Below are 14,023 nucleotides of genomic sequence, written 5' to 3' on the forward strand. Positions count from 1 at the left end.
TAAGTCAGACTGCTTTATTTGGCAAAATATTATCTAGATTTGTTGTCATTCCACACCACCTTCTACTCTAGTTAAGCTCAACAGTAAAACCGTGTCCTTAATAAAGAGAGGTGATTCTGACTTGCACAGAACTGTAAATGGGCATTGGCCTGTGAACAGCCAAATGCTACTTGTTAAACCATCTCCACCTTTCTAGACTACAGTAGTATACATGCTGGATGCCAAGCCTACTGGTAGTGCAAACAGATTCCTTCACCCCTGGCGTTTTACTGACACAATGGTGTCCCATCTGCGCTTGGATGGAAAAGTGGAATCTGTCTTGCGGTGCTGGTTGGTCCCTTTGTAACTGAGTGATTATCGTTAAAACAAAGGCAAGCGCCTACAATATAATTCTCTTTTGATGCTAATACTCATAGCATTTCCCTTCTCAATGAATTTTTTATTTTTTTTAAACACTTCTGTTCTTTCACAGGTTTAGGTAAAGCTCAACCACCACCAATCCACGTGGGCACAGGCATCTGGGGAAATCTCAAAGCCTCCGGCTGCAAGGAGCTTCCTTCCATCCCTTCCTTCTCAATTGTCCTTGCAATTGCACTGTTAGATGTAGGGACCAGAGCTCATTATTAACATGCTTGAAATACTCCACTATAAGAAGAGCGACTACAAGGATAAAACACCTTGCAAGAGAGCGTGTCCCATGTCCTGGGATGAAACGATGCTGAGAAATTTCCCAGCACAGAGCTACTGGGAAGCTGCAGACCCCTTAGTCTGTACTAATCCGGCAGATCGTTAGGAGCCATTTGTGAGAATGGTGCATTTAACCTATCAAGTTCATCTACCTGGGGTGGATGATGCATCAGAAGTTCCTGGTCTTCTGAAACATCCTCACCTACTGCCACCAGGTTTGTTAGAGATTTGCTTCTAACACACTGGAAGTCGACGTGACGGCTCTTTCCTTCTTCCTTTTCCCAGGACATCTGGATGAACGGCCGTTGCACATAGTTGTATATAACTTCTGACCGGCCTCCGGGTCTCCTCTTGACCTTCTCTTTACATGTTGGATAACCTGAAGCACAATCAGCCTGTCAGTCCCAATCCACCCCTTGCATGCATCACAGCACTGCTCAAACAAAAGGAACCCTAAAGAACAAGTTATGGCCCGGCACGAATACTGGGTAGAGCTGGGACAACACCTCTAGCACTAGGTGGAAAAGTGCTCTCATTTAGACTCTGTAAAAATGAACTGGGACTATAGTACAGATCTTCAGATTCTACCAGCTCCCCCAGAGCCCGTGTATTGAAACTGGCAGTAGTACTACTGATGTCCAAACCAATTGTTCTCTCTCTTTATTTAAGGCTTCTGTTGTTTAGGAAATAAAATGTACCTTCAATGCCAATTCGAATATTTTTCAGCCCACGCTCCTTTAAGACAGTTTTTGCAACATCACGGTTCTCGATGTACTTGAAGAATCTGTACAGCTTGGAACTGTAAAGAACTTGAGAAACACAGTGATTCATTAGTCACTACAAGACATGCATCTCCATCTAGCTTTTGGTGTAAATGGTAGGGGCTGGGATATTTCTCTTGTGATGCCTGTGGGTAGCCCTTTGCAGTCTGCGTGCTGGAAAAGTCAGCCTTGGGGTTTCAGAACTACTTTTAATGCTTATCATCAGGCAACAGAAGGGCCCAAATTCCTTGGTGACGTGCAGGGTGATACAAGATACAGGGTGGGTAAAAATGGGTCTGGAAACAGTTAATGGTAACTTGCACCAATCTACCTGAATTTACCACTTCAGTGGCTAGGTAAAAACGAATACAACTCTTTGAGGGGGGGGAAGGTACAGGAGTTTTTACAGGAAATGCAAATTAAGAAAAGGATGCAAGTTAGAGTGTGTGTGTGGGGGGGGGGGTTGTGTTATCTTTTCACTAGTTCTACCCTGTTATTGATTGTTTGTTTCATTCATTTTGCAAACCCAGTGAATATTGCATCTTCTCTAATAAATCTGTCCCCAAGACTTTTATGTAAGTAGCATCTTCTTGCATCAGCGTGCAGCAGTGCATCTCAAGCAATAACAACCACCCATCACATCTTCAAACATGAATGGTTGGCGGCTGCTCTCTTCCTGTAACTATAGGCTGTTGGATATCACTGATCGTTTGCCAGTTTTTAGTGTTGGATAGAGCAGACAGACAAGATTTGTTACGTTTACCAAGAAACTGCAAATGGGAAATACAAATGTTTTGTGCCTTTGTTTGATTAAAATGTTATGTCAAGCAAGGATGATGCAACTTCCATTACTAAAGAGGGATTTCGTCCCCACACAAGGGAAAATGGTCGGATACACAATAGCTTCCTTTAAACTTAGATCCATTTACCTTATAATTACCCTTCCTTAGTATTGCTGACTACAATGTTGTTATCAAGCAGATTATTTCCCTTTTCTACATTACAGTTCATCTGCTTCTAAACCTGAGACCACACAGCCCGCTCCCTTCTATCGGGCTATAATGTCACAGAAACAAGATTGTTTTCTGTAGGAGGGCCCTTAGCACCTACAAGGAGAAGACAAGCTCGTAAGAAAGGACACACTTATTCCAACACTAATATTTGAGAGCAATCCTGCCATCAAAGCTCTCATTAATATCAATACGAATCTTAAGTGAAGGAGGGATACACGAGTGGGTCCACTGACAAAAGCAGAGGAAATAGAAAATAGTATATTTTCTGTTTTTTTTTTAAAAATATACTATGTTTTTTTGCTCCACTATGAAAGTCTCTGTTTGAAGCCAGAAATCTAATGGCAAAGCCAAACAACCAATCTTCATTGGAGTATTCTGCTTTCTATATGTTCATAGAACTCCTACAGACGCTGACAGCAAAAGGTTGGAATCAAGATCTGCCATATGGCTCGTCACTAAACACTTAGCCAGGTCAATATTAATGAGGCAATTGTCTTTAAAATAAATTTTTACAAGTTTTTGATGAAATCTCTCACTCCGTGGTAAACTGTTCCCCCACTAATAAATTCAACAGAAAAATATCAGATTTAACAAATTAAACAATTTAATCAGTTATTTTGTGTTAAATCTGATATTGATGTGAATCAAGCATTCTGAAGTAAACAGTCAGGGTTTGATCTTCCCAAATGTTGATCAGACACACAACTCCAGTGGAAGATACAGGAGCTCTGAAAATCAAGCCAGTATCGTCTTTTCAATAGAAGGAAATGTCCTTGCCTAGGATCAAATAGAGCTCCTGAGAAAGCTTCCAGTGACTGGCTATCACCTCATTCAACAAATGTTTTTGATTGTTTTTTTAAACCAATTCCCAGTTCTTACTTTGTGAGTATTCCTCTCCCATTGGAGGTGGATGGTCTTCATCCCAGTCCACTGTGTCTTCATCTGTTAATACTACAATGTGGCATTCCCGTTCTCCTTTCCTGGCACTGCCCACCATTATGGGCAGAATAAGCTCTTCCAGGTAGTTATCAAACTGCTTGTGAGCTCCATCGTTAGAGAGTTCGTGCAACAAAGCACCTAAAGGAGACGAATCAAATACAAATAAGTCAGCATTACTGATTTGACACTGTGTTTTATACCAAACTGAACTAGGACACACATTTCTGCAGGGTCTGACTCCGTAAGATGGTTTTAAAACCACCACCACTTGCCTCTCTGTGGCACTCAATCTGATGATCTCAAAGCACTTTATAAACAGTGAATAAAGCCTCATAACCTCCAAGTAAGGAAAGTGATGTTCCCATTTTACAGATGGGAAACTGAGGGTAGAAAAAAAAATCAAGGCCAAATGTTTCAAAAACAAGGCTCCTACTGTAAATTTATAATTAGGCCCCTAAATGAAGGTGGCCTGATCTTCAGAGGTGCTGAGCATGCACAGATCTCTAATGTCAATGGCAGCTGTGTTTACTCAGGCCATGTATTTATGTACCTGTAGATAGATTTAGGCACCCAAGCGTGGACTCAATGGCTTGTTCACACACAGTCACTGGCAGAGCCCATAAATCCCAATCCCTTTAACCATGGCACCATCTCACCATTTTATGTAACATACATCCCAACCCTATGCCTTATTGATAGTTATATCTACAATAAACGAGTACCCATCCCAAGGCCCTGGACACCTTTGACAACCACCTTAAAAACATACATTCATACGAACAATATCTCTAGTCCACTTCCCAGAGCACAATGCTGGCAACAGCAAAAATAAAACACAAAGTTGATTTAAATTTTAGGGCCATTACAAAGAATGATTAAAAAAAAAAAAAAGCCCAGATCCAATCAATATAATAAAATCATAACAGAGAATTAATAATAGATTATCATGAATTCTTACAGTGAATTTAAATGTATGCATCTGTCGCAGATCCACAGGATCAGTGGTAGGCACCCCAGGTTTCGAACAGTCTGTAGGAGGAAGCCCTTTGGTGTGCCTGCCAAACCCAAAGGGGTCTCACGCTTTGTGCACAGGGTAGATCATGCTATTTCAACTGCCTCCTTAGCCTGAACCTATGGGGCACCAGCACTCCTGTTTCACAGCAAGTCCAGCAGAGACAGATGCCTGGCAGAGACTTGTACACTCTTCAGGGATTAATGCACCTCACCAAGCATTGGCAGTGACACTCAACTTAGTTAGTTAATTGGAACACAGCACAGGAAGTCTTCAGGCTACCTCAGAGAGCTGAAGGTTAAAGCATTGCCCATTCTGGTTAGCCCAGAGCTCAGCCAAGCTGTAGTGAACCCCATTATTCTAGCTCTGAGGCCTGGTCTACACTAAACATTAGATTGACCCAGCTACATCAGTGAGAGGTGTGAAAAATCCACGCCTCCCAAAGCAGTACAAGCGGACCTAACGCCCAGTGTAGACAATGCTAGGTCGACAGAAGGATTCTTCCATTGACCTAACTACCACCTCCTGGGAAGGTGGCTTACCAATGCCCACAGGAAAACCCCACCCCTCGGCGTAGGTAGCGTCTACACTAAAGTGCTGCTGTAGACAAGCCCTTAGTTTGACCTCCTTTGTGACATCTCAGGCGAGAGCCCAGACTCCTTCCAGCAGCCCACTCTTACCCGCCACCTCACATCTTCCCAGTCCTTTGTTCCCAAACTGAGAAAGTTTGCCCAGCTTCCCTGCTGGGAGGCAGGGAAATCCATCTGCCTCTGAGCCTTTGGTTGCTAGAGTCATGACTACGTATGCCAGCAAAACTTATGTTGCTCAAGGTTTATAGAGCTCTCTCCTGTCAGCTTAGAGCAGCTACGCGAACGACCTTACAGCAGCACAGCTGTGCCGCTGTAAACTCGCTCGTGTAGAGGTGGCGTAGGGGTCAATGTCCTGGTGATTGGATTTGCTATTTTCTTCTCAGATTCACCATAGATATGAGGTCAGTGTCAGCCAGTCCTTTTGAATGACTCATTCAGGCTCAGACAGCTAGGCGTCACTTATACCGATATCGCGGCCTGCTCTGAGAGCAAATAGTCTTCCTCCCACTAACGTGCAATGCATAAGGGAAACTGAGGCCCACACCGGGGTCACAAACATATTACCTCATCACAGCATCATTTCCAGCAATAGCCCTCCAGTATTTAAATTCTTGCAATTATTTGCAATCACACACAAAAAGAGAAGAGCAAGACTTTGGATCTTGCAAGATGTGGAGCACTCTGGCCCTGGTCCAGCAAAGCACTTAAGCACATGCTTAGTTTTAAGCACATGAGTAGTGCCACTGGAGCAAATGGAACAAAACTGCTTAAAGTAAATCACATGATTAAATGCTTTGCTGGATTGGGGCCAAAGTGCTCAGCACCTTGTAGGATCAAGCTCTAACTTCTAGCTAATGTCCTCTCCCCCGTACTTACTTAGGTCTTGACATTTGATTGTGTTGAAATCAAAGTTGATACAGAGGTAATCGCACGTATCTCTGAGATCAGGGATAGAAATTCCATTGGGGCAGTTAATGATTCCAGTTTTGTAATAATCCTGTAAATAAATTGTTAAGGAGGAAGATGATGTTTCTTTTTTAAAAAAATGTCAGGCTAACCTGGAAATATTGTTAATTAGTTTATCGTTCTGTTGGCAGACAGTCACGAGCAACTTTGTTAGCTTGCAAAAAAAAAAAGAGACAAAGCAGCTTTGCCGTGCAACAGAGGAATTATTCATGCAATTAATGTATGCAGAAATAGGGTGACTGAGGGCAGCGCTCAGAAACTGAAATGGTACAAAGGCAGGGAAAAGAAGTGGCAACACAAGTTACAAGATGGCAGATTGATCCACATAAGAAAAAAGAGATTAAGATTTATAATCCGAATGTAAAATAGTTCTGGAACGTAAAATTCAAAAGGGCATGCAGCTGCTTTGAAGGAAGCGCAGCTTTGCAGACATGATGAACAACGGTTTTCATAGCTAAAAATGTGACCTCACCAGCACTGTGTGAAATACAGTGGAGCTAATTCCTTCTGCAATTTCATATTCTCCCTTTTCATTTGGCCGAGTGAAATTATATTCTCTACCTGCTCCAAACATTCTGAAAGATAAAAACACATATACAAATATATTTAATACATTCATAATGTAGACCAGATGGTGCACTGACATTAAAAACAATTAAAAAAAAACCCAGTTCTTTACAGTTGGAGGCCCAAATTCAATGCTTTATTTTATTGTGACTTTAAGAGATTTGATCTCAAACAGGCCCTGTTGTAGCAGAGTTGCGTGTCCATAACTGAACCATTCCACTGTATGGAAGAAGTAGCGGTCACTGTTCTGTGAAGGCTGGCATTCAACCTTGGGTCAGATAAACGCTTCTTGGCTACCAACGCCCTCCCACTGAGGTCCAGCTTGAGGGGGAAAAAGGATGGTGAAGTAGCAAAGAGTATATATACTTTGGCTAGTAGTAATCAAGCTAGTGAGTTTACGATCAGGTCACTTATCTGCATAATAAAATACATTATACGGGTTTGGAAGAGGGCTCCTGGGACCGTTGGGGGACTAAGCCTCTGAATTACTCACAGCAGGACTGGGGAGGAGTGAAAGACATGATAAATAGCAGAAAGGCAGGGGTTGAAGTGAGCCAGCGGAGTGTCTCCTACTGCCATACTTGCTGCTGATTCAGTACTGACTCAGAGGGGGAAGCACTACCTACCAAATCATCAATTTCCCTCTTGCTGGCTCTAATCTACAAGGTCTCCCAGCCAAGTGCTGAACCAGTCTGATTCCGCTTAGCTTATGAGGGCTGAGATCTCACGTTCTAGTCGCTTTCGGAAAGCGTTTGTCCCATTTTAAACATCTTTAAAGTTATTGAAATCACCTACCTTCCCAGCATGGTGTCAGGATGAGCAGTGAAAATCTGTGGATTTACCACAAATCGAGTGCCATCTACAACAAGAGTCACTTTCTCTGGGGCCTGGGAGGATTGTGAACTACTGGTGGAGCCCATGGCGCTGCTTCCATTTCTTTCTTGAGCAGTAAAATGGTCTAGATGTCTTTTACTCCCAGCTTTGGGATTAGTGCCAGTTGTATCTTCAGGCATGTTACTGAACTGGGGAGTTGCTGGGCGAGAAGCGTATCTGAATTCGGTATCTAAACCCAACACAAACAAATATTGTGAGACTGAAACGCTATTTGCTGGATAAGCACAGTTAATATTAAAACCCAACAATTAAATAGAAAAGCTTTGGGTCATGCAAGAAGGAAGAGCTGCTGACCGACATCAACACTCAGAGCTGAAAAGGGATGTCAATATATGGAATAGCATTTTACAGGACATTATATTATGTAACACTATACTACATCTTCATGCTACAGATGGGCCTGACATCTGACCTATATTCGGATGCAAACTTCCCTGCAGTTCTAGGGAGCTCTGCTTAACGTGGATGTTTAAGTGGATAAAATGGGAGCATGAAGATTAAAATGAGACACAGAAAATACACGGATACCTGTCTTAAGCAACTGCTCAAAGGACTGAAGATGGAGCAGAATCACACTCTTATTTCTGGATGTTTGAGGATACTTTGGAGATGTCACTTGAGATAGGATGCACAATAATCAAGGCAGCCTCTTGTGCTGGTTCCATTTAATTACCTTCCCCTGTGGTATGTGTGGTAAAGGTCCAGTGAACTAAACAAGGCCAGCTGTTGGCACTAGTGAACTCTGCAATTCCAGGGGCCCTCTCAATGGATGTGCGGTTTAAACTGGATATAAATGTTATAATTTTGTGGCGTGTAAAAAGGCCGTCGTACCACCGCTTCCAAGTAATCCTCCATGACCCAGCTCTGCAAGGGCAAGTTTGAAACAAGGGTGGCTTCTTTTAAGAACGGTATAGAATAGGTCTGGTTTTAATTGAGAGTTGCTTCTAAGCTGAGATATTAAATACACATATGTTATTTCCTTTCTGAGACACAGCCGTCATTTAATAAGGGTTTTACCGAAGCAATAAATCATTAGAGCTCAGACATTTGGGTATAAATATATAGGGCCTAACTGTCATGTACCATTAGTAACAAATATTTGGGGTATGAACGTAAAGAATGGGTCTGATTCTGTGAGATGCCGAGTGCCCTCCATTCCCACTCAAGTCAAGTTTGGTGATGAGGACAGAACATCTCACTGGATCATGTCCATTACTTGATAAATATTAACTGAGAAACAGCTTTTAATATGAATTATATATGTAGTGATCATCTTTCGAAGACAACACTATCCCAGACCCCATTGCGAACCTTCATACTGACATGATTAACACAGATTTTGCAAGTGCAAATAACTAAGTAAGGGCACATGTATGTGCACGTTCAATTCTGTACACTCACAAGTGCAGGCCATTTCAAGGCCCAGCTGAAAATGTGTCCTTCAGTATCCTGAATTGCCTTCTGGATCCTGGGAAACACTTCCCCAGGAATCAAAGGACCTTTGAAACCATGTCTCCCTTAGTTACATGTTCTTACAAAATAAATGTGTCCACCATCCTTACCATCATCCCTGGGCACTGCAGAAATGCTAGGGGTTTGGCTGTCTAGGGCCAGGCTATCTTCTTCTGGATCATGGACTGGAGGAGTTATATTTTCTGCAGGGTGATTAGACTCTTGATTTCTTGACTGGTCAGTCCCACTGGCACAGTTAATATTCATGCTGGGCCTCTGTAATGCAAACTGACTGCCGGTCCTTAGAGAGGTCCTATAAGAGAGGATCACAGGCTAGTAGGGTAGGAAGAAGACCTCATAGGTCATTGAGTTCAACTCCCTCTACCTAAAGCTGGATCCAAAGCCCATTCAAGTCAATGGGTCTCTTTCCACTGACTTAAGACCTACTCTAGTCCATGGAGAGTTTTATCTCATCTCATTTTGAACGGCTCACCAACGTCTCAGTGACTTTCCTTGGCAGATGTTCTGTTGCAGAACTACACTTACCATCAGGAAGCTTGTCCTACATTTAAACTAAACTTGCCATTTTTAGATGAACCTTTTTGACCCTCAGCAAGGGTCCCAACTTCCACCTCACGCCTGCTCCCTCTCTCCTCCGCAGTCTTTTCATATCCCATCCATGCCAAGCACCAAAAGGTAGAGAGCCTTCTGCTTCCTGCATACCTGACTGCAGCCACCGGGGACAACAATGGGGTTCCAAGGAGAGAAAAGGGAGGACCATTGGGGATTCACTAATGGCAACTCTCAAACAAACCCTCCCTCCTCTGAGCACAGTGTCCTCTAGAGGTTCCTTCAGTAGCTTGACTCTCTGAAGAGTTAGTGCCATTACATTTTTGTTCAGTGTTGAATAAGTTCTCCCCCCCATCACACAATCTCCTCTCAATATTTGTGTAGCGCCATCTTATCCCTGCTTTCCCCTTGAACCTTCTTGCACACGAGGTCTTCCCAACCCTCATATGCAATACCTAAACCTGTCGCTTCTTCATCTAAAATATCTTAATAATCCAGCCTTTCCTCTCCATCCTTCCTACTAAAACCCTGTCTCATAGTCACAGGGCTAAGTGTGTCTTGGTGCTCTCTCTGGTCTGAGTGCACCCGTCGGGTACGAGCCTCATGCCATTCCTCTCCTGGGGTGGAGCCATGCAATTCTCACTCTTACACAGGGTACTGTGGCCCAGGCTATCAACTATGCTAAGCCAGCAGGTCCAGCTGGGTTTGACATCTGCAGTTCTTCCCTTTGGGAGTCTGTGACCAGTGATAAATAGTAATCAGCGTGTCTTCTTAAACCAACATATTGTTTAATCTTAATTATACAAACAAAGCATAACACAAGAGAAAAATAGGTTTTTAAAACAATAAATGGTCTATACATGTCTATCTTATCTATAGGGTTATCATCCCCCCTGAAGGGAACCTAAAAGGCCTAACTTCCTCAGATAGCCCCCCCAGTGTATCAGTCTGTCCCCCTGTCATAACCTAGTCCCAGATTTGGACCTTAGCGTCCAAAATATGGGGGTTAGCATGAAAACCTCCAAGCTTAGTTACCAGCTTGGACCTGGTAAAGCTGCCACCACCCAAAAAATTAGAGTGTTTTGGGGCACTCTGGTCCCCCCAAAACCCCTTCCCTGGGGACCCCAAGACCCAAATTCCTTGAGTCTCACAACAAAGGGGAATAAACCATTTCCCTTCCAGGTATTCCCTCCCTGGGTTCCTGGAGAGATAAATAGAAGCAAACTCCGTGAATCTAAACAGAGGGATTCCACCCTCCCCGTTTCCAGCCTTGGAAAACAGAAGTACCGAGAGCTAATCTCTCTTCCTCCCTCACCCAGAGGGAATGCAAAGTCAGGCTAGTAAATCTAACACACACAGATTTCCCCCTGACTTCTTCCTCCCACCAATTCCCTGGTGAGCACAGACTCAATTTCCTGGAGTTTCCCACTAAAGAAAAACTTCAACAGGTCTTAAAAAGAAAGCTTTATATAAAAAGAAAGAAAAATACATAAAAATGGTCTCTCTGTATCAAGGTGACAAATACAGGGTCAATTGCTTAAAAGGAATATGAATAAACAGCCTTATTCAAAAAGAATACAATTTAAAGCACTCCAGCAACTACATACATGTAAATACCAAAAAAAAACCAAACAAAACCTATCTTTGTACTCACAACTTGGAAACAGAAGTTTAGAAAGCAGGAAATAGAAAAATCCTTCCCATAGCCGAGAGGGACAGGCAGAAGACCAAGAACAAAGGACTCACACACAAACTTCCCTCCACCCAGACCTGAAAAAGTCTGGTTTCCTGATTGGTCCTCTGGTCAGGTGTTTCAGATTACTTCTTTCCAGGTGAAAGAGATGTTAACCCTTAGCTATCTGTTTATGACACCCCCAAAGAGCCCTCAAACAACTGACTGACTGCTGGACAGAGTCCTTTTAACTGTTTATAGTCTTTTTCATCTGTTGGTTCCCAGCAATGGCAAAACAAGCTTTGTAACCTGGCTGGAGCCCAGAAGGTACGATCTTCACAGTTAATAGCTCAGGCATTGTCTCCTAACCCCTTGGAAATGTTTGCCAGGAGATGTCTTATCTCAAACCACTGTGTTGCCTTCCTATTGGTTTCCCAACCCTGTTCATTTAACCCAATGCTGCCACATATTAAACCTCCCAATATTTAACCCAATGCAATCGGACAGTAACTATCCCAATAATCGTATCGCGTACAGTGTTTGCCAAACCCTCATCCGGGCCTTCATCAGCTCTTGCTTTAATTAATGCAACCTCCCTCCCGTGTACACTCTCCCACTTTTACCATTCTGAGCCCATCACCCCTACTCCTTGTATCTAGTCATTGGTTTCTTCTTATTCCATATTAGGTTCACTTTGTTTGTCATGATCTTTAAAGCTCTACCCATATATCTGAGAGCATTTCACCCAATCCCACTGTATTCTCTCCCAACTGCTCCCCTTTACCTCTTTCTCCCATTCTCAATTTGACACTTTCTTTCATGCTATGCCTGATACAAGACAACTTCCCCTCCCTTTGATCCTTCAAATCCCTCTTTTAGGCCACGTCTACACTACAGCATAAAATCGAAATTATTAAAACCGGTTTTATAAAATCGATTTTACGCGTCCACACTAGGGCACATTAATTCAGTGGTGTGTGTCCATGGTCCTAGGCTACTATCAATTTCCGGAGCGGTGCACTCTGGGTAGCTCAGTAAAAGAATGAGACCAATAACTTCGATTTCCGTCCACACTAACCCTAAATCGATATAGTAATATTGATTTTAGGATTACTCCTCTCGTTGGGGAGGAGTACAGAAATCGATTTAAAGAGCCCTTAAAATCGATTTAAAGTGCCTTGTAGTGTGGACGGGTACAGCGTTAAATCGATTTAACGCTGTAGTGTGGACCAGGCCTTAGTTTCCTACGCTGATTTCACTAATGAGGTGTACCACTTCCTAGCTTCAACTATGATTTAGTTGTATTGCCTTTGTCTCAGTTAGAGTCTAATGTTTTCAAGACTGTTCTGTAAAACAGGATATAACATGTACCAAGCTACAGAATTAGTGAATAAAATATATTAGATAATGAAACAACGAGCTACTAATAAATAATAGCAAGGGAGATTTTCAGTCTTAATGCACCAAGAGGGATGGTCTTAATGAGCAGTACAGCGGAACTGAAATAAGGGTTTCAGGGCTGTCATTAGCGCAGCTCAATGGAAGTGTTTCATTCCTAATTAGAAATTAACAAAAGCAGGAACTAATTATTTTTTCTAAATGTAAACACTAATTTAGCAACATATTTATTTCTGCATATTTTTAGAAAAGACTCTGCTTGTGCTTCATGTAGTATTCATGAGGAAAAAATAGCTCTTTGGCAACCACAGCACCTTCTTCTGAATAGCAATTCTATTTTAGATAGGTACAACTGGCTCCAATGGATACACAGCAACATGAGAGACTTAGTAAGGACCGTGACGGTATCTCCCATAAGACTTTATGGAAATATGCTTAGAATGCATTTTATGCTACATACCATACATATTGGCGTAAAGGTTACGATCTACTGAATGTATTAATCCTATTTGGATGCATGTATCATTTTGTATTCAGTTATGAATGTTATGAACATTGGCTGTATACTTGCTTGATTTCTAAGTAGCCTGAGGCCATGTCTACATCTAAAATTTTGCAGCGCTGGTTGTTACAGCTGTATTAGTACAGCTGTATAGGGCCAGCGCTGCAGAGTGGCCACACTTACAGCAACCAGCGCTGCAAGTGGTGTTAGATGTGGCCACACTGCAGCGCTGTTGGGCGGCTTCAAGGGGTTTTGGGGAAGGCGAGAGCAAACCGGGGAAGGAGACCAGCTTCGCCGCGGTTTGCTCTCGCGTTCCGCGAACCACCCTGCAAACCGCAGGGAAGGAGACCTGCTTGCTCGGGGGTTCGGCGAACGCGAGAGCAAACCGGGGAAGGAGACCAGCTTCGCTGCGGTTTGCTCTCGCGTTCCGCGAACCACCGTGCAAACCGCAGGGAAGGAGACCTGCTTGTTCGGGGAACGCGAGAGCAAACCGCGGCGAAGCTGGTCTCCTTCCCCGGTTTGCTCTCGCGTTCGCCGAACCCCCGAGCAAGCAGGTCTCCTTCCCTGCGGTTTGCAGGGTGGTTCGCGGAACGCGAGAGCAAACCGCGGCGAAGCTGGTCTCCTTCCCCGGTTTGCTCTCGCGTTCCCCGAACCCTCGAGCAAGCAGGTCTCCTTCCCTGCGGTTTGCAGGGTGGTTCGGGGAACGCGAGAGCAAACCGCGGCGAAGCTGGTCTCCTTCCCCGGTTTGCTCTCGTCTTCCCGGAACCCCCCAGCAAACCTCAGGGAAGGAGACCTGCTTGCTCGGGGTTCGGGGAACGCGAGAGCAAGCCGGGGAAGGAGACCAGCTTGATTACCAGAGGCTTCCTCAGGTATGCTGGGATACCTGCTTATTCCACGGAGGTCAAGAAAAGCGCTGGTAAGTGACTATACTTGATTACCAGCGCTGGATCACCAGCGCTGGATCCTCTACACCCGAGACAAAACGGGAGTACGGCCAGCG

The 14,023-nt window shown here is 43.6% G+C and overlaps 1 protein-coding gene across 4 annotated transcripts in view; it reads right to left on the minus strand.

Annotated features, from left to right (window-relative positions):
* Window positions 1-14,023, minus strand: part of KCTD20 (potassium channel tetramerization domain containing 20) — a 28,465-nt gene continuing 14,442 nt past the window's right edge. For 2 of the 4 annotated variants that reach the window (XM_050956313.1, XM_050956314.1), the window contains exons 2-8: window positions 8,992-9,194; window positions 7,331-7,598; window positions 6,441-6,543; window positions 5,879-5,999; window positions 3,341-3,538; window positions 1,386-1,496; window positions 1-1,066 (exon numbers count right to left, since the gene is read on the minus strand). In XM_050956313.1, coding sequence (XP_050812270.1) covers window positions 774-1,066; window positions 1,386-1,496; window positions 3,341-3,538; window positions 5,879-5,999; window positions 6,441-6,543; window positions 7,331-7,598; window positions 8,992-9,148 — 1,251 coding nt within the window. In that variant the 5' untranslated portion in view covers window positions 9,149-9,194 and the 3' untranslated portion in view covers window positions 1-773. The remainder of the gene's footprint in view (window positions 1,067-1,385; window positions 1,497-3,340; window positions 3,539-5,878; window positions 6,000-6,440; window positions 6,544-7,330; window positions 7,599-8,991; window positions 9,195-14,023) is intronic. The other 2 variants (XM_050956316.1, XM_050956315.1) reach the window with 1 other exon arrangement.

This window comes from Gopherus flavomarginatus, chromosome 5, assembly GCF_025201925.1.
Source record: "Gopherus flavomarginatus isolate rGopFla2 chromosome 5, rGopFla2.mat.asm, whole genome shotgun sequence".
Lineage (NCBI taxonomy): Eukaryota > Metazoa > Chordata > Testudines > Testudinidae > Gopherus > Gopherus flavomarginatus.